Source organism: Haliotis cracherodii, unplaced genomic scaffold (genome assembly GCF_022045235.1).
Source record: "Haliotis cracherodii isolate W230 unplaced genomic scaffold, xgHalCrac1.p SCAF_7, whole genome shotgun sequence".
In the NCBI taxonomy this organism is placed as follows: Eukaryota; Metazoa; Mollusca; class Gastropoda; order Lepetellida; family Haliotidae; genus Haliotis; species Haliotis cracherodii.
This window is the reverse complement of record NW_027266330.1, coordinates 12,681,046-12,701,095: the sequence shown is the minus strand read 5'-3', so window position 1 is coordinate 12,701,095 and position 20,050 is coordinate 12,681,046. Positions and strand designations below refer to the sequence as shown.

General features: G+C 40.5%; 1 protein-coding gene across 1 annotated transcript in view; it reads left to right on the top strand.

The window, feature by feature from the left end:
- The window catches only part of LOC139449122 (disks large homolog 1-like), a 346,607-nt gene that overhangs the window by 216,362 nt on the left and 110,195 nt on the right, over positions 1–20,050 (top strand). The window contains exons 9-11 of the mRNA XM_071230606.1: positions 75–141; positions 14,770–14,906; positions 15,752–15,887. Of these exons, the coding sequence (XP_071086707.1) occupies positions 75–141; positions 14,770–14,906; positions 15,752–15,887 (340 nt within the window). The remainder of the gene's footprint in view (positions 1–74; positions 142–14,769; positions 14,907–15,751; positions 15,888–20,050) is intronic.

Here is a 20,050-nt window from a genome sequence, read left to right as displayed (position 1 = left end):
GTAAACCCAACTCACTCACTCACTCACTCAATCACATGGAATGCTTCTCTAGTATTTGTTTGTTTTCTGCACAGCTGGTGAAGAGGCTGAAGGCAAACATTGAAAATGTGGTGGAGATCGAGCTAGTCAAGGGAAATAAAGGTAATGTATGTTGGCAAGTTTTCATGTCCCGTTGACCAGTAATTATTGGTTGAATGCCTTGACTGTTGACTGGATGATCAACATGTTGACATTCCTTTGTCCCTTTCATGTTATTCCATTAAAACTGTTGCAGGTAAGTACTGACATGACTGCAGTGTTGGAAATAATTTTAAGACCCAAAAGACAGTCGGGCAAGTGACCCATAAGTGTTGTCTGCCCATCTTCAAAGTAACCTGACCCATGAAGATCCAGGGTAGAATAGGTCTTCAGCAACCAATGCTTGCAGTAAAACGCAACTAACGGGATTGGGTGGTCTGGCTCGCTGAGTTGGTTGATGCATGTCATCGATCCCCATTGCGTCAATCACTAGATTGTCTGGTCCAGTCTCGATTATTTACAGACTGTGCGGCGTTAAACAACAAACAAACAAATCAAAGTTACCTGCCCGCATTCTGGCAACATGAATATTAAAAAATCACCAAAAATAAGAGACAAATCGCATCATGATTTAGTTTCAATAATGCAAACAATTACCAGAGAATGTACGCCGTAAAAAATGAATACATTTGTATTATCTGCCTGACAGTCAGACAGGCGGGGGAAAATCTCTTGCAGCCAGACAGAAAAATGACCAGCCATGGGCAGGCAGGCAAGCAGGCATATCAGACACTGCAAGACTGTACTGGTATATCCATGATACATGTCCGGTAAGAGACGAAACACGTCATAGTCACAGAGGATGGTTTCTGACTTCTGTGCGTTATTTCTCGTACTTGCTTGGTGCCGAAGATTGAAAAATGGGTACAGATATTTACGGCCTATTTGTTGAATAAATACGACTTGTGCCATTTGCAAAATTGAACAAGATTATCAAACATGGTTTAAAGTTTATATTGCGGTATGTTTGTAGGTTCCGATACACGCTTTGTGTTTGACATACTGATGGCCTACTTTCAAGTCTGATAGCTCTTGATTAATAAAGAATTTTCTCATGTTTACATATTTGCATCTTGTTTTTGCAAGTAACTGAGTAATAACAAAGATATTTTTCTATGACAGAATGATAATGCTATGAACACGAAAAAATAATGTTGTTTGCATGTATCTAAACTTAGGTTTCATTGTGAATATGCTCATGGGAAATTAGGAGTATTTGCTTGCAGTTGACTATCAATAATCAAGATATGATAACGATCTAAGTCAACACAGCCTCGTAATTGAGTTGGGTGTCCACCATGGGTCTTTTGTTGGTGTCACGAAAAGTAGACTCAGGGTTGGTTGGTGTTTCAAGCCTCTGAACCATTTCATGGCAGGCAAGATATGCAACTATTCGACTGTTGGCTGACAACTGATCAGTGATAGAAACTAACAGTTTTAATCCACCAGTCCTGATAATAACGCCTAGCAAAACACTTTAAAATGACGAATTTCTACTGGTCCTTATGATACCTTAACTAATGGGCAGTTTGGTAAGGACTATAGGACGAGTGCCAATTTCTGTCACTGATGATACCGAAAGTTGATAGTCGTTTCTGACTTTCGGACCTTTCACAGAGGGATCCACGCTGTACAGCCATCATGCGTCTATGTTAAAGAATATGTGTTGGAATCCCATGTCCACAAAGCAGTGTTAGTTCTACAACTACTGTATGGCTATGTTAAAGAATGGGGTTAAGATCATCTTTACACTAAGACTGCTTTGTGAGTCAGGGCATGGCTCTTGTCACGACTTGAATTTAATGTTAGTGTAGTAAGAAGCAAAATGCCTCTAAATATTTAGTAAGGTACGTAAAAAATTAGTAAATTTTAGCAACATTTTTCTACTTTGCACATGATACATTTCTAGTGACTATGGAATAAGAACCTGTTGTATCAGTAGTGTAGTGTTGTAAACATTGACTGTACATTTGTGTATGTATGTACACCGGGGATTTGTCAATGGGGAGTTTGCAAACAAGATGAAGATGCGGGTTAGAATAGGTCTTCAGCAACCTATGCTTGCCTAACAGACGACTGTGCTTGTCGTAAGAGGTGACTCACGGGATCGGGTGGTCAGACTCGCTGACTTAGTTGATGCATGTCATTGTATCCCAATTGCGTTGATCAAGATGTCAATAACTGGTTTATCTGGTCCAAAGTCGATAATTTACAGACCGCATCACATAGCTGGAATATTGTGGAGTGTGACATTAGACAAGAAAGAAACACAAATCATGTACATATGAGTGCCCGACAATTGAGGGTTACATTCGTTTAGCTGTGAATTTGTTGACAATAATAGGCAATGTGACGGATGCAGATTGTGGCCTTGAGAAATAATTACCTGTGAAAACCAAACCCATCCACTGTTGTATATTATCCCAAACCGATGAAGCAGCGTGTTTATGATAAACACATAAACGTGGCTAATGGGAGATGCAAGCAGTAATGGCGTTCACGATATGCTTCCTGCTGATAACCATGACTTGATGAAACGTCCCTGACTGATAATTAAGAAAAATTATGATTTCATCCAATGTTGAACCTTGTTATAATTGTCGATAGTGTGTCTTTCATCTCGCTAATGATGATTAATAAGTTGACCCTTGCAGGACACCCAGTTTCCATCTTGATGTGGTGAAATCCGCTGTCAAAAGTTTTGTAATCTGTATGTGAGGACAGCGGCCATTGATAGGCAATTCTTGCGTGTGAATTGCTGCAGAGTGATTAGAGAAATCAATCGTTGAGAAATTGTATACATGTTCATGAGACTGGTGTTGCTTTTATGTGGAAGTCAGAGATGTTTTTGACTCGAAGTGATTCTATTCGTGGTGTTTGATGGATAGATTTTCTGAGGGGTTTAATTGCACAGAGAGTTTGCGCTGCCTCTTTTGCCGTGTATCAATAAAGAAGCAGGTTCTTTTTCTTTTCTAAATGGCTGAAAGTGCTGTTGTGTTACACAGAGTGTGGGAATCAGTCCCCAGTTGGACCGCTTTGTATCAGGTAATTAGGATGGTCTCAACACCAGAAGTTGGGGAATCCTTGCACTGATGTGGTCTAGCGGTTGGGGAATCCTGGCACTGATGTGGTCTGGTAGTAGCAGTTGGGGAACCCTGGCACTGATATGGTAGTAGCGGTTGGGGAATCCTGGCACTGATGTGGTCTAGTAGTAGTTGGGGAATCCTGGCACTGATATGGTAGTAGTAGTTGGGGAATCCTGGCACTGATGTGGTCTAGTAGTAGTTGGGGAATCCTGGCACTGATATGGTAGTAGTAGTTGGGGAATCCTGGCACTGATATGGTAGTAGCGGTTGGGGAATCCTGGCACTGATATGGTAGTAGCAGTTTGGGAATCCTGGCACTGATGTGGTCTAGTAGTAGTTGGGGAATCCTGGCACTGATATGGTAGTAGTAGTTGGGGAATCCTGGCACTGATGTGGTCTGGTAGTAGCAGTTGGGGAAATCCTGGCACTGATGTGGTCTAGCAGCAGTTGGGGAATCCTGGCACTGATGTGGCCTGGTAGTAGCAGTTGGGGAATTCTGGCACTGATATGGTAGTAGTGGTTGGGGAATCCTTGCACTGATGTGGTCTAGCGGTTGGGGAATCCTGGCACTGATATGGTAGTAGCAGTTTGGGAATCCTGTCACTGATGTGGTCTGGTAGTAGCAGTTGGGGAATTCTGGCACTGATATGGTAGTAGTGGTTGGGGAATCCTTGCACTGATGTGGTCTGGTAGTAGCAGTTGGGGAATCCTGGCACTGATGTGGTCTGGTAGTAGTAGTTGGGGAATCCTGGCACTGATGTGGTAGTAGCAGTTGGGGAATCCTGGCACTGATATGGTGGTAGCAGTTGGGAAATCCTGGCACTGATATGGTAGTAGTAGTTGGGGAATCCTGGCACTGATGTGGTCTGGTAGTAGCAGTTGGGAAATCCTGGCACTGATATGGTAGTAGCAGTTGGTGAATCCTGGCACTGATATGGTAGTAGCAGTTGGGGAATCCTGGCACTGATGTGGTAGTAGTAGTTGGGGAATCCTGGCACTGATGTGGTAGTAGTAGTTGGGGAATCCTGGCTCCGATGTGGTGGTAGTAGTTGGGGAATCCTGGCACTGATGTGGTAGTAGTAGTTGGGGAATCCTGGCACTGATGTGGTAGTAGCAGTTGGGGAATCCTGGCACTGATATGGTAGTAGCAGTTGGGGAATCCTGGCACTGATGTGGTCTAGCAGCAGTACGGGAATCCTGGCACTGATGTGGTAGTAGCAGTTGGGGAATCCTGGCACTGATATGGTAGTAGCGGTTGGGGAATCCTGGCACTGATGTTGTCTGGTAGTAGTAGTTGGGGAATCCTGGCACTGATGTGGTCTAGTAGTAGTTGGGGAATCCTGGCACTGATATGGTAGTAGTAGTTGGGGAATCCTGGCACTGATATGGTAGTAGCAGTTGGGGAATCCTGGCACTGATGTGGTCTGGTAGTAGTAGTTGGGGAATCCTGGCACTGATGTGGTAGTAGCAGTTGGGGAATCCTGGCACTGATATGGTGGTAGCAGTTGGGGAATCCTGGCACTGATATGGTAGTAGTAGTTGGGGAATCCTGGCACTGATGTGGTCTGGTAGTAGCAGTTGGGAAATCTTGGCACTGATATGGTAGTAGCAGTTGGGGAATCCTGGCACTGATGTGGTAGTAGTAGTTGGGGAATCCTGGCACTGATGTGGTCTAGCAGCAGTTTGGGAATCCTGGCACTGATGTGGTCTAGCAGCAGTTGGGGAATCCTTGCACTGATGTGGTAGTAGCAGTTGGGGAATCCTGGCACTGATATGGTAGTAGCAGTTGGGAAATCCTGGCACTGATGTGGTAGTAGTAGTTGGGGAATCCTGGCACTGATGTGGTAGTAGTAGTTAGGGAATCCTGGCACTGATGTGGTGGTAGTAGTTAGGGAATCCTGGCACTGATGTGGTAGTAGTAGTTGGGGAATCCTGGCATTGATATGGTAGTAGCGGTTGGGGAATCCTGGCACTGATGTTGTCTGGTAGTAGTAGTTGGGGAATCCTGGCACTGATGTGGTCTAGTAGTAGTTGGGGAATCCTGGCACTGATATGGTAGTAGCAGTTGGGGAATCCTGGCACTGATTTGGAGGTAGCAGTTGGGGAATCCTGGCACTGATGTGGTAGTAGCAGTTGGGGAATCCTGGCACTGATATGGTAGTAGCAGTTGGGGAATCCTGGCACTGATGTGGTAGTAGTAGTTAGGGAATCCTGGCACTGATGTGGTGGTAGTAGTTGGGGAATCCTGGCACTGATGTGGTAGTAGTAGTTGGGGAATCCTGGCACTGATGTGGTGGTAGTAGCAGTTGGGGAATCCTGGCACTGATATGGTAGTAGCAGTTGGGGAATCCTGGCACTGATATGGTAGTAGCAGTTGAGGAATCCTGGCACTGATGTGGTCTAGCAGCAGTTGGGGAATCCTGGCACTGATGTGGTAGTAGCAGTTGGGGAATCCTGGCATTGATATGGCAGTAGCGGTTGGGGAATCCTGGCACTGATGTTGTCTGGTAGTAGTAGTTGGGGAATCCTGGCACTGATGTTGTCTAGTAGTAGTTGGGGAATCCTGGCACTGATATGGTAGTAGTAGTTGGATAATCCTGGCACTGATATGGTAGTAGCAGTTGGGGAATCCTGGCACTGATGTGGTAGTAGTAGTTGGGGAATCCTGGCACTTATGTGCTAGTAGTAATTGGTGAATCCTGGCACTGATATGGTAGTAGCAGTTGGGGAATCCTGGCACTGATGTGGTCTGGTAGTAGTTGGGGAATCCTGGCACTGATATGGTAGTAGCAGTTGGGGAATCCTGGCACTGATGTGGTCTGGTAGTAGCAGTTGGGGAATCCTGGCACTGATGTGGTCTGGTAGTAGTTGGGGAATCCTGGCACTGATGTGGTAGTAGCCGTTGGGGAATCCTGGCACTGATGTGGTCTGGTAGTAGTTGGGGAATCCTGGCACTGATGTGGTAGTAGTAGTTGGGGAATCCTGGCACTGATATGGTTCACATGCCTATCAACGTAACATGGCCCCCAGCAACCTCTGCATGTCGTAAGAGGCAGCCAAATTGATTTGGTGGTCAGGCTCAGTGGCTCAATCATTGGCCACAACATCAATCACTGGATTGTCTGGTCCAGACTCGATTATTTACAGGCTACCGTCATAAAGCTGGAATATTTGCAGAGAACGATGTTGTAACCTTATGACTTGGTAATGTGGTAGTCAAGATCAAACTATTCCCACTCAAAATTTGTTTCCAACAAGAATGTTTTCGGAATACCCAATGTAGAGATAAGGCTGTCTTTGGCTCAACAAGTTTGGAGAAAATATCAGAACTTGGATTACGCTGATCCAGGGAATGGCTTCCAAATGTCAGATAATCCTGGTCCATTTATGTCTATTCTTTGGTTTGTATATATTTAGAAAGGACTTCCAGCTATATTTTGTTGTTAAGGAATGAATGAGCACTGCTGTATTTAACGATATAGCTATTACCATAGATACTGTAAAAAACTCATGTGAACTAAGAAAAAAGAGGCATATGTTGAAATTGTTAGAACAACTTCCTTTCAGGTGCCGTCAATAAGAATATAAATGAAATAGAATCAACACATTCAAATCATAAAAAAATACAAACCACAGTATCTAATGGCCTTCTCATGTTTTTGGAGTTAAGTGAATATTAGAGATATAATCATAAGTTATGAACTGGAAATTTATTTTGATTCCAAGAAAAATGTGTCCCCAAAACTGGAAATTTATTTTTATTCCAAGAAAAAAATGTTCCCAAAACTGGAGAGAAAAAAGTATACCCATAAATGGAAGTTTGTTTTGATTCCAAGAAAAATAATGTTTCCCCAATACTGGAAATTTCATTTCATTCCAAGAAAAAAATATGTCCCCAAAACTGTTCTTGTTTCGTGTTTAGTGGCAACTGGGCTGAGAAGACAGATTGGTCATTACAAGCTGGTCAACTGGAAATCCCAATAATATTTGCTCCCCAGGCGTTTCTGAATGATAGTAAGGGAACGGAGCACACGGGATCGAAACGAGAAGGGAAGAAAGACCATCCTGACAACATAACAAATGATTTATATTTTGAGAGTGATGTAGAAGCGTGATCAATGCGTCTCAAGGTCATCCAACACATGAGGACCATTAAAAATAACCCTTGTCCCCAGTCCACTTTTACAAAGTGGGAATTTACGCCTCAGTAGCGATGGATTAATTTTTCAACTGCCTCTTTGACAAATATTTTGATCCCTGACTCAATACATCAGATGTATTTTCAAGAATTTTGGAATATCCTGAGAATGTCCTGCAGCGTGATCTTCAAGTGTCTTTGTCAAATGCAAACCTCTCGGCCCCTAATGCTTCTCTCTGAAAGGGATGCTTAGGGAAGGCTCTGAACCTTTAAGGCACTGATCTCTTTGGCCATGCTGCTCGTGAAGTGTGGGGTCATTACGATGTTTAGATGTCTGAGACAGTCATAGTCCTGCACATGCAGGAAGGGTTTAATCCAGTTAGGTTCAATTGATGTGTTGAGCGAGGGACTTCCCTTACCCCTGTTGGCGTAGATTTTGCAGAAAGTTGTTGAAATCCTTGTTACTTCTCCAAACGATCCTGACACAAGCGTGGCTTTAAGTCCGTGGTTTCTACAACCACCATCCCCTTTGCTTCCCTGCTGTAAAATCAATTCTTGAATCAATACGTATTAACCAAATTTCTCCATGAGGGTCGAAGAATTGCCGAATATATTGCAAAAGATGACTCTCTTTACTTGTCTGATCAACTTGTGTTTATGTGAAAACATTCGTAGAGTTTGAATTATGAGTATTTCGTCTAGACGCACATATGCTCCACCGTGGAGATTCCTTCCACCATCTTGAGCAGATTTGCGTACGTTATTTCGCAAGAATGGCTCGTCTTGAGACGCTAAGTGCTCCGAAGTGTCGTGAGAAGATCTGTTGACTTGAGACTCTTCTTGAAATATTTAACTTAATAACCTTTTTCATTAGCGCTTTTGAGCAGCGAACTTAGTGTAATTGCTGTAATTTGTAGAAGAGGCGATGGAATTACGCGTTGCATGTGACAACATTGATTCGGAAGCCTACAAGAGTTGGTGAAGTGAATATGGTGTCACCTCACACTACGATGGGAGGGCAACATTGCAAGTACTTGATCAACATCGTTTTCATTGGTGCTTTTCGACAAGTTTGCCACGTGTACTGGAAAACTTTCAAATGTGTACATCTTCCCTGTGAACATATACCATACAAAAGAAGTTAAAGGGGAAGTGTACACGCAAAAATCACTTTCTTTCTTTTTCTAAACAAAACGCAATTTTAGAATTAGTTAGTATCTGTGTTTGAAAATATACACTCATTTTTTTTCACAGTGAAAGTAGGAAGCTCACAATAGTGTGAAAGTGATATGCCGTTATGAGGCCTTCGTTTTACGAGCGAAATAGGCCTGAGTTATCCCCCTTAGATTATGACGTAATTGGTGCCAATTCAACTGGGTCCCTGTCTATTCTCAACGCAAAAGATATCAAGGACCAGTTTGCGGTAAAACAACATGGTCTACGACACACTCCGGCGCAGTGGTGACTCAGCATAACACAATTCTGGCTGGCATCTGAGATGCTAGAATCACAAAACTGTACCTACACCACGTGAAGCGGCTCTAACAAAGCATGATGACGTCATAATGTTTATCAATTGGCACCAATGACGTCATATTGCAAGGGCCATAAGCCATGGTGTTTTTGTTATGGAAATAGAACACTTGGAAAATGTGAAAAATATAAATCGTTTTAGTGCAAAAAATATGTTAATTAAATATGATGTTTTTATATTTTTGTCTATGACACTTCTATGTTAACACTTTTAATGTGGAAAAAGTAAAAGAAAAAAAGGTTCATTTCCGTGTGAACTTGCCCTTTAAGAACCATCCGATTCTTTCATATCACTGTAGTTTATCTGTCATAGCATGACTGATTAACTACAGTACACTGGCTTTTGAAACTGGCAGTCCTGGTGGGCTGGCAACTCTAGATTAGGTATTACCCGTCCCCCCTAATTTCTGTCAGTCAACAAATAAAAAAACGTGAAAATTACCTCGTTTTAGTTCTTTTAACATCGTGTTCGATGCAATGACGTCATCTCTGAACACATGCTGAAGAAACTTAGTGAAATCTACACATCATTCACACAAACTTTAGAGACAATTTTCTCTTGTTTTTGAAAATTCCGAGACTAATTGGCTACAAATATATGTTTAACCTTGAAGCAAAGCAAAATGTTATTTCCTTGCACTAAAAATATGAATATCGCTGATGTTTTGATCAACAACAAAGATATACAAGGTACTTTATTTGCCGGTCCACAGTCATATGAATTACCGGTCCAAGCCTGATTTTACCGGTAAAAAACTGGTAATTACTGGTTAACAGGAACACTGTAGTTATGTGAAAGAATCAGGCAGTCCTTAGCTTTTATGTTAGTAGTATATACAAGTTGGGTTTTATTCTTTGCTTTTTCGCATAAATAACTCCAGCGCATGCAGGCCAGGGGCTAGTACAAATTCTTGCTGGCTAGTACAAATTCCTACAGGCTAGTACAAATTCCTACTGGCTAGTATAAATTCCTACTGGCTAGTATAAATTCCTGCTGGTTAGTGCAAATTCCTGCTGGCTAGTACAAATTCCTGCAGGCTGGTACAAATTCCTACTGGCTAGTACAAGTTCCTACTAGCTAGTACAAGTTCCTGCGAGCCAGTCCAAATTTCCCCATTGTTTTAACATTACCAGAGCATTTTATCTTTACCCAGGCTATTGTAGCTACTGAGTTCAGTTCTAACCCTGTACCCCCGTTTTTTGTTTCCACACAATGCAACCTTGGATAGCTGCCTATGAAATTAAATAAAAAGAAGCAACAAGTTTGATCCTAAGTGAGATAATGCTGTTTTTTTCACCAATTACCCCTGTGTTTATTAATTGAGCTTTGTTTTGTTAAATTATCAACGTCTTTTGTAAAAATCTCCGATACATGTCTTTCACAACACACACTAAGAGCTGTAAAGTCAATGGGAAATGACTACCGGTCAGGTATCACATGTTATATCAGGTGTGCAACAGATGGGCTCATCTCATGGTAAGGAAATTGAATTTTGTTGTTAGTTATAGTTTATCATCCTAACCTGGCTCCCACAGGAGATGTTGCTTGAATGAGATCAAGCGATATCTACACTGTAGATATCGCCGCAATGAAATTGCATCATAATGCTTTGCAGACCATTGTGACATCACTGGTTACCATGACATCACAATAAAATGACATCACTAATGGCTCTGCTACTCAAACTGTTAGCAGAACTTTTTACACTGAAGACACTGCTAATAACTGCTATTAAATCTTCTGCAAGCCTCGGAATTTTTCCACTTTTATCAACGAGTGTTGATATATTTGATATCAAAAGACACTTGGGTGAGATTCTCTATTTAATCTATTTTCCAGTTTATTTCAGTACCACCGTATAATTAGATAGTCATTGAAGGGAACAATGGACATGCATTGATGATTTCCATGGAATATCTATTGATAATAAAATGTACTAAGTATTTAGCAGCTGGTTGAGATGATCCCACTGTGTATAAGGCAACCCCACGTATAAGACGACCCCCCTGTACACGCCTTCAAAATCGACCCCAAATCCTATACTCCGTGTATAAGGCGACCTGGAATGAAGCACATCACATGTGCGCACACAAACCTTATATATACAATAAAAATATCTTGCGTTGTTTTTTCTACGATGATTGGTCGCGTGTGTAACTCCAGCATATGTTGCCATTTTGTGTTTACTCGGTACGACACCAAATTGGTGCCCGTAAAATAAAATTAATTTATGAAGTAATAACATATAAGAGACAATGGTGAGTAATTTAATCGCCAATTAACTATGTTGTAACTAACTAGGCTTATGTTTGCTTCACATTCAGCGTGTTTATTCCGTCTCCAACAGTTGTTAATACAACTGTAAAAACAGCGGGAATTGATTTCAGCTTCACCGGTTATCACATGTTAGGTCACATGTGCAATATGCAAATGCTTCCCAGTACTTCTGGCTCTCTACTCATGGATGTTGATTGTTTTACGGTGTCGGGGCGGTCGGGTAGCTAGTGGTTAAAGCGTTAGCTCGTCACGCTGAAGACCCGGGTTCGATTCCCAACTTGGGTACAATGTGTGAAGCCCATTTCTGGTGTCCCCCGCCGTGATATTGCTGGAATATTGCTAAAATTGGCGTAAAGCCATACTCACTCACTCACTCCGTTTTACCGTGTCAGTTGGCTTGACAATCTGCATCGAGTCGAGGGTCATTTCAACTTTATTTGCAGAAATTATTCAACTTTATTCAAGGAAAACAGACACAAATCATGTTTATGTATGGAAATAGTTATTGGAACAGTTATTTATTGTCAAATCCTGGGCTGGCTATCGAACGCCAGTTGAAGCTGAAAGTGAAACAACTGGAAAAAAATGTGAGATCTTCAACTCCGTGTATAAGACGAACCCCCTTCTCAACCCCCTCATTCTAGGTACAAAAAACTCGCCTTATACACAGCGATATACAATATACTTACTTCCGGCTTTCTCATGCTGGATGCTAGTATTGATTTTTACACTGTCAGCTGGTAAGCAATCTAGATCAAGCCGAGGTTCTTTTTGCAGAACGAATTTAGCATGAATATGGAAATCAACAACAAAAAAAAGTGTTTATTTACAAAAATAGTTCAAGTAAATGTTAACCGTGGTCCTTCCAATCTCCGGGCGAAAGCTCTACCACTAAACCACGAAGGCAGTCATATATTGTTAGGAATCAAACCAGGATTTTAGCTGTAGCGCTTTAACCACTAGGCCACCCCATTGCCTATACTTGGCCATGAAATTAAGCATGGATGTTATAAGGTCCTTCTCATAACCCTAACGACCCGTGAAGATCCAGGGTAGAATAGGTCTTCAGCAACCCAAGCTTGTCGTAAGAGGGGACTAACGGGATCGGGTGGTCAGGCTTGCTGACTTGGTTGATGCATGTCATCGATCCCAATTGCATGGATCGATGTTCATGATGTCAGTCTCTGGATTGTCTGGTCCAGACTTGATTATTTACAGACCATCGTCATATAGCTGGAATATTGCTGAGTGCGGCGTTAAATAACAAACCAACCAAACCATCATAACCCTAATGTTTAAAAATTGAAGGTTTAGGGGTCCCTCGATAACTATGGCAGCAAACCTCCTGGGAACCCTCGATTTCGAACACTGCTATTGGATCTGTTCACTGTGAGAACTGTAGGATTGTAAGGCCTTATAGAAAATAACAGTGGACTTTGTTGTCATTAGAACTGACACAATAACATTTCTGAAGGAATAAAACCTACCTCCACTCAGGTAGTTACGATGTTGCAATGACCATGCATTTGAGTACTGGTAATAACTCCATTGATTTGTGCTGTTTCCATTATCGGTTGAGGTGGTTTTTGCCACATCATCTGATATTAAATTTTGAGTGTGGGAGTGTAAAAGCAACTGTAAATAGAACAGGAGAGGATTCAAGGTTCATCCAGGCTTGAGGTCTTGAATTGTAAGGTTCCTTTACAAGCCTTGATTTTTAGTGTCAACATTTAAAAGCCTTGAAAATCCCCCAAAATAGCTTGAAAAGCCTTGAAAATCACCAAAATTTGTACAAAATGACATAAACTTGTCAATTAAAAGTATGAAGACACACAAGGCTAACAGTTATGTACCAAGGAAGTTTAAGTGTGATTTATCACAGTGATAGATTTCATGACAGAGTTAATTTATTTATATGCTGGTTGTGAAAATCAATCTTGTTTGAAAATTTGTGATGTTCTTACAGCTTTTTAGGTCTTACGACTAATGTATAGTTAGGTCTTACGACTAATGTATAGTTAGGTCTTACGACTAATGTATAGTTAGGTCTTACGACTAATGTATAGTTAGGTCTTACGACTAATGTATAGTATGGTCTTACAACTAATGTATAGTATGGTCTTACGACTAATGTATAGTTAGGTCTTACGACTAATGTATAGTATGTTCTTACAACTAATGTATAGTTAGGTCTTACGACTAATGTATAGTTAGGTCTTACAACTAATGTATAGTTAGGTCTTACGACTAATGTATAGTATGTTCTTACGACTAATGTATAGTTAGGTCTTACGACTAATGTATAGTTAGGTCTTACGACTAATGTATAGTATGTTCTTACGACTAATGTATAGTTAGGTCTTACAACTAATGTATAGTATGGTCTTACAACTAATGTATAGTATGGTCTTACGACTAATGTATAGTATGGTCTTACGACTAATGTATAGTATGGTCTTACAACTAATGTATAGTATGGTCTTACAACTAATGTATAGTATGGTCTTACAACTAATGTATAGTATGGTCTTACAACTAATGTATAGTATGGTCTTACAACTAATGTATAGTATGGTCTTACAACTAATGTATAGTATGGTCTTACGACTAATGTATAGTATGTTCTTACAACTAATGTATAGTATGGTCTTACAACTAATGTATAGTATGGTCTTACGACTAATGTATAGTATGGTCTTACGACTAATGTATAGTATGTTCTTACGACTAATGTATAGTATGGTCTTACAACTAATATACAGTGTGCTGGATTTAAAAAACAAAACATATTGACCCTTGATAGTCACGATATGGCTGAAATATTGACGATGTGCCTTAAAGTTTTAACTCACTCACTAAAAAAATATTGACAGACTGAACAGACTTTCAAAGCCTCGAAAAGGCCTTGAATTTTCGTGTTCCATATCTGTATGAACCATGGGTTTTATTATCACATTCAGAATAATTTCCATTATGCAGTTGTTTTATTTATTGCATTCCAGACCCTGACAAAATTATTTGTAGGGCGTTGTTTATATGCTGAAGTATGTTGATGTAAATTCATTTGGTCATAAAGCAAGTGAGATCAATACATGTAATTCTGATCAAACCAGGTGAGCTCCAGTACCTTGTCTTGTTTCTCAGAAATCATTTGGACAACAAGTCTGAGTGACCTTTGGTTAGCTCTTGGTGCTTGGGGGCGGTCAGGTAGCCCAGTGGTCACGCTGAAGACCCGGGTTCGATTCCCGACATGGGTACAATGTGTGAAGCCCATTTCTGGTGTCCCCCGCCGTGATATTGCTGGAATATTGCTAAAAGCGGCGTTAAACCATACTCACTCACTCACTCACTCACTCTTGGTGCTTGGTATAACATGCAGTACAGAATTTGGTAATCCATTTTTAAAAATGGCCGCCATTTTTCTTCATAATTCATTTCAGCTTCAGAGACCTACAATATTAATCATGGATAGAAATGAATTATTATTTGACACAAACGTCATCAAAAATGAACTGCTACAAAGTTGCCATCTACCGTATGGTAAGAGTTTTAGTCCACAAGTAAATGTCACGGGTCGTTTGTGAACTTCCTTGTCACCGACTGGAGGACTGTCAGTTCCGTACCTGAATAGCCTGAGTGTATGTTGTGTGTTTCAGGCCTGGGTTTCAGTATTGCTGGTGGCCAGGGAAACCAGCACATTCCGGGAGACAATGGCATCTTTGTGACCAAGATCATCGAAGGTGGAGCTGCAGAGCAGGACGGGCGGCTGGAGACGGGGGACAGACTCATCGCTGTAAGTGGAAGAGTTGCCTCCCTTAGCCATTATTGATTCAGATCCCTGATTTGTCAAGTTAATGAGCCTTGGTTCGTTAAGGTGCACGGGGGCCCAGTCGTCTAAGGCACCCATGTTCGCTGTGCAAAGTTGGGTCCCTTGGACTCGCCAGAAACCTATGATTGTGGGTTCGATTCCTGGTTCGCCCCGATTATGTTTCTAGGTTTGTCAGCACCATACCTGTGCTCATGTGTTTCATCGAAGTGGTAAATGTCTAAGACCAGCATCACTTCAGGCTTTCCCACATAAAGCTGACACGCCGTGATATAACTGGAATACTGTTAAAAGCGGCGTTAAACCCCTCACTCACTCACTCACTCACTCACTCACTCACTCACTCACTCTCTCACACACACACACACACACACACACACACACACACACACACACACACACACACACACACACACACACACGCTGCCCATGGGGATTCCTGGTTAGAACTGGTTGTTGTTCGTTGTCAGTGTGACCAATATGAGAACTTCAGTGGGGGCATGCATGCCAGTAAACCTGGTAATGTTGGTCATAAGAGGCGACCGAATGGATCAGACGCTCGGTGACCTTGTTGATGAATGTCATCATATCACGATTGCGTTGGCCGATGCTCATGATGTGAGTCACTGGATAGTCTGGTCCAGACTCAATTATTTGCACGCAGCCATCTTGTAGCTGGAATATTGCTGATTGTGGAGTTACACTACAAACAAAAACAAAACACATATGATCGAATTTTATTATCTGTTGTTATATCATTCTACATCCGTCTATCTCTGAATTTCAATTCCCCTCTGTCTGTGTGTCTCCAGGTGAATGAGATGAACTTGGAGGATGTAACGCACGAGGATGCTGTAGCAGCGCTGAAGTCAACGGCGGAGGTGGTGCGCCTGACGGTGGCCAAACTCTCCCATCTCCCAGACACCCACGACCCTCCTTCCCTCACAGGTGCAGACTAGTTTTCATTTGTCCATCGACGGTGCATGCAATGTCCACTCACGGTTGTCACAGCAGGGTGAATGTCGTAGCGACCTAGTTGGGTCATTGTGACCTAGTGTTCGTGTCAGTTTGCCCCGTGTCCCAAGAGGGATTATGCTACTTGTTCAAATGAAACCCTCTATTGTAGAAAGCAAGACAGAGCAGAGGTTAATCTCGGTTTATGATTGTTCAATGCAGCCGTATGACATCAAAGGCAAGCAATATCACGCCACTATGCCTATTAAATGGCACTATGCCTATCTCCAAAGGTGGCCCTACAAGTGATCGTCCTGATTCCATATCTTTTCAAATGAAGTATACAACATTTTGATTTAGATTATTGCAGACCGTGTCCATTTTCAGACCTCTGAGCTATTAAATATTTGTCATTTTGTGACTGTTTTGAGATATGAATAAGTTTATTAAAAATTGAATTAAGCCAGTCATGATACACCTAATTTCCTGTTGTTCAAATGATGTTAGTCTTGGAGGACGGTTGTTGTGGTTGAAGACCTTAAACACATTTTAAGTATCGCAGGTAAATTATTCAATTTCTCAGCACTCAATGTAATAATTATATGATAAGCACACTTTGTAAAAGATTTAGTCAATTGGGATTCTGTTAGTATTTCCTTAACCAGACAGGGGAGAGCCTTATAGTTCCGAGTTTTAATGCATTCCATGCCTATGGAACACTGATGAAGTAAAAATATAAGGGGTGGTAGGGTAGCTTGGTGGTTCAGTCGTTTGCTTGTCACACTCAAGGCCCAGGTTTGATTTCCACGTGTGAAGCCCAATTTTGGTATCACTGCCATTATTTTGCTGGAATATTGCAAAAAGTGGCTAAAAACATACTCGCTCCTGGATGGAAATTCTTCTTAAGTACGATATCATGGGAGATAATTATATGCATAATAAGTACTTTAAAAGGAAATATTGTATTTAGTATTTTCAGATGAGAGTATTAGGACATTATGTGTCGGATGGATGATGTGGAGTTTAGTATGAAGAGCACACAAGTATTTATTATCGATGAATGTAGAGGGAAACAAGATCAATATCGGTAGTTGTTTTCAGGTTATCTTTTCATTTGGATAATCAATATTTGCTTTGGATACTATTCTTAATCTGTGTATTAAAAGTTGTAGAAGGGGTTGGGTTTTTTGTTTTGCAATCGAAACTTGGTGCTTACGGTGTCAGTATGTAAACTATGGGTTGAAGATAATGTAGATGTGAAAGATGGTTCGCGTTAACGTAGGCCTTTTCCTACACTGCCAGGTGAACACATGGTCTATATATCTGTAATAATGCCTTTCTCCAATTACTGCCTCAATATAAACCTGAATTTCAATTCAGCTTTTTGTACAATTTCTAGATCTATGTATGTCCAATTAAGTTTTTAAATGCATCTTAATATTGTCAGATATATATTTTTGCTCAAATATATTCTTCTATAATTCTGGATACTAATTATTGATATAAGTTTATTTTTTTGCTTTTGATATTACCCATTTTTATTTTTTTCAATCTATTGTGTATCCATGATTGCTAGTTGTTATCAATGCTCAGATTTTTCAATCGTGACGTTCACTTTCGGAAGACTAGCTTAGCGGTAGATTGTTTAGATAGATATTACATGTATCTCGTTTGTTAATTGTCTACCTCTTTTGTGGTGTTGATTAAATTCACAGAGATCTCTATTGGGATGTTGTTCGACTGTAGTATAAACAGAAAAATTGAATTTTTTTATCCATCCTTCGTGAACATTCCCTATAGCTGATTATCCAGGCTTGAATCAAAATCATAGATTTGTATATGGCGTGTTATTCATTACAATATGTCAACTTTATCATATTGATTACATATCAAAATATTTGTTGATGGTGTTACCAGCTATGTGATAGAGTTGTTATTCCACACCTATATTTTCCACCATTAGGCAGCCATATTGTATTTTGTACATTCCATAATAAATTGCATGTCTGTTTTGTTATTTTTCTTGGTGTTCAAAATGTTGTGTCTCAAATGTTTGTCAATTTTGATGTCCTTTCTTAAATCTGAGTAGCATCTAACTGGAAGGGAGATTTTTATTTCTTCTTTATACAATTTAATCTGTAAAATTTGTATTCAAAATGTCACGTAACTTTCAGAATTTCTTTTCCTACCGTTTATGGCTTGACAAATACTAACATTTTCAAGAGATATAAATGAATTCTTTTTGATTGCAATTTGAGACACATATTTTCAGTGGATAAGGCATATTGGTTGTGAATTGATTTCAGTGAAATATTTCGAATTGATATTATGAAGTCATAGTTGATTCTTGCCAAAGATGACATGAGTGTATAGTCACAGTAAATATTATCCCGTAGAATAATGTTCAAGTCTTATGAAATAAATGAAAATCTAAACATCTATGGTTGGGAATGCCTCAACCAGTGAGCCCAATTATCCGTTTTTCCTTTTGTTAATAAACTCAAGCCAGCATCAACCCTTAGCTTGTATTAGACGTATTGGTTCATCAACATGTAGAATTTATGTACGATTTTCACAACTTTTGTACTTCTATTGTTTGTTAATAAATATGTGTTGATGAACAATTTTGTTGTTTATTTCTTGTAATGGGTAAAGTCACTTTTCTATAATCGTAATTATTCTAATTTTCTCTCAATGCTTCTATCACTCTCTCTCTATTGCAATATTGACAGAAAAGTGACTTTATTTTTCTGTAACCTGCCGTCTTAGCAATGATTAACCTAGTCTCATCCAACAATGTCAAATCTACATCTGGGTTCATGCTGGCTTGACTAATATCTTCTATGCTAAATACTAAAAACAACTTGCCTTATTTTGTTTCAAATGTTTTTTACCAGATAGTTCTTTCTTTTGTGCATGACACGTGGAATTTTGTCTTAAGCATGCTTGTTTTGTATCTTTGACATTGTCGTTGTATGGTTGGAGAGGGGTGTTGGTGGCGTTGCTATGACAGGTGGAGGGATCTGTTTCAGAGGATTGCTGCAATCTAGAGCCGTGGTCGGAATTAAGGGGGTTGGGGTTCCTTGAGATTTTGCCCCCATGTATTTGAACTTCTATATGTTTAAGGGGGCACAGGTGGCCCACTCGTCTAAGACACTGCAACTGTGCAAAGAAGCATCCCTTGGGCACTCAAGAGACATATGATTGTGGGTTCAAATCCCGGTTCGCCACGATTATGTTTCTAGGTTTGTCAGCACCATACCTGAGCTTATGGTTTTCAGCAAAGTGAGAAACATTTGCAACCTGCCTCATTTCCCTCCCACATTAAGCTGACTCGTCGAGTTATAACTGGAATACTGTTAAAAGTGACGTTAATCCCAACTCACTCACTCACTCACTCTATCTTTAAGTATTAACATTAGGGCAATGACAAGGGCCCCTTGAGTTTCGTGCCTGATATCATGCATTGGAGGATTGCACTATCAACTTGGGACTGTTTGATCATGAGATTGTCTTCATGACAAAGTAGAATAATAATAATAATAATAATAGACACTCATATTATGCAAGACTCCATACCACATATGGACCTGTTTAAAGCACATGACATTATCTTTGTCAACAGATCAGTGGGTATTCAAAACTACATTCTCAGCTCCATGAGGAGAGTACAACAAATTGCATTTGTTACATACAAGACATTGAATCAATATGCAGTAATTTCTTCACAGAATATGTTGTAGTGTTCTTGCTATCAATAGCGGAACAGGTGACCCAGTCACCTATGACACTGCAGAGTTGCCTCCCTTAGCCAGGTCAGGATCCTCAGATTTGCAGTGATAATGACTGTTGGTCTGTTAACACCACACCCAGGTTCTTGATTTTCACCAATGTGGTAAATGTATCAGGACTTTCCTCCCATACCAAGCTGCCACTCGAAGGGAAGGTTTTCTTTGCATGCCACAATGAAAAGAATGCTACTTCGATCAAATACAGTCCCATCTTTGGGCTACAGCTGTCATAACTCCCATACTTAAACATAGACTTACGATGGCCTTAGCACTAAGCTTGCTTTGAACAGGTCCTTGAACTAACTTACTATGCTCCGACCAAGAGGCTTGGTAAGGTATGGGATGCAAAAAAGTTTACATGATTGT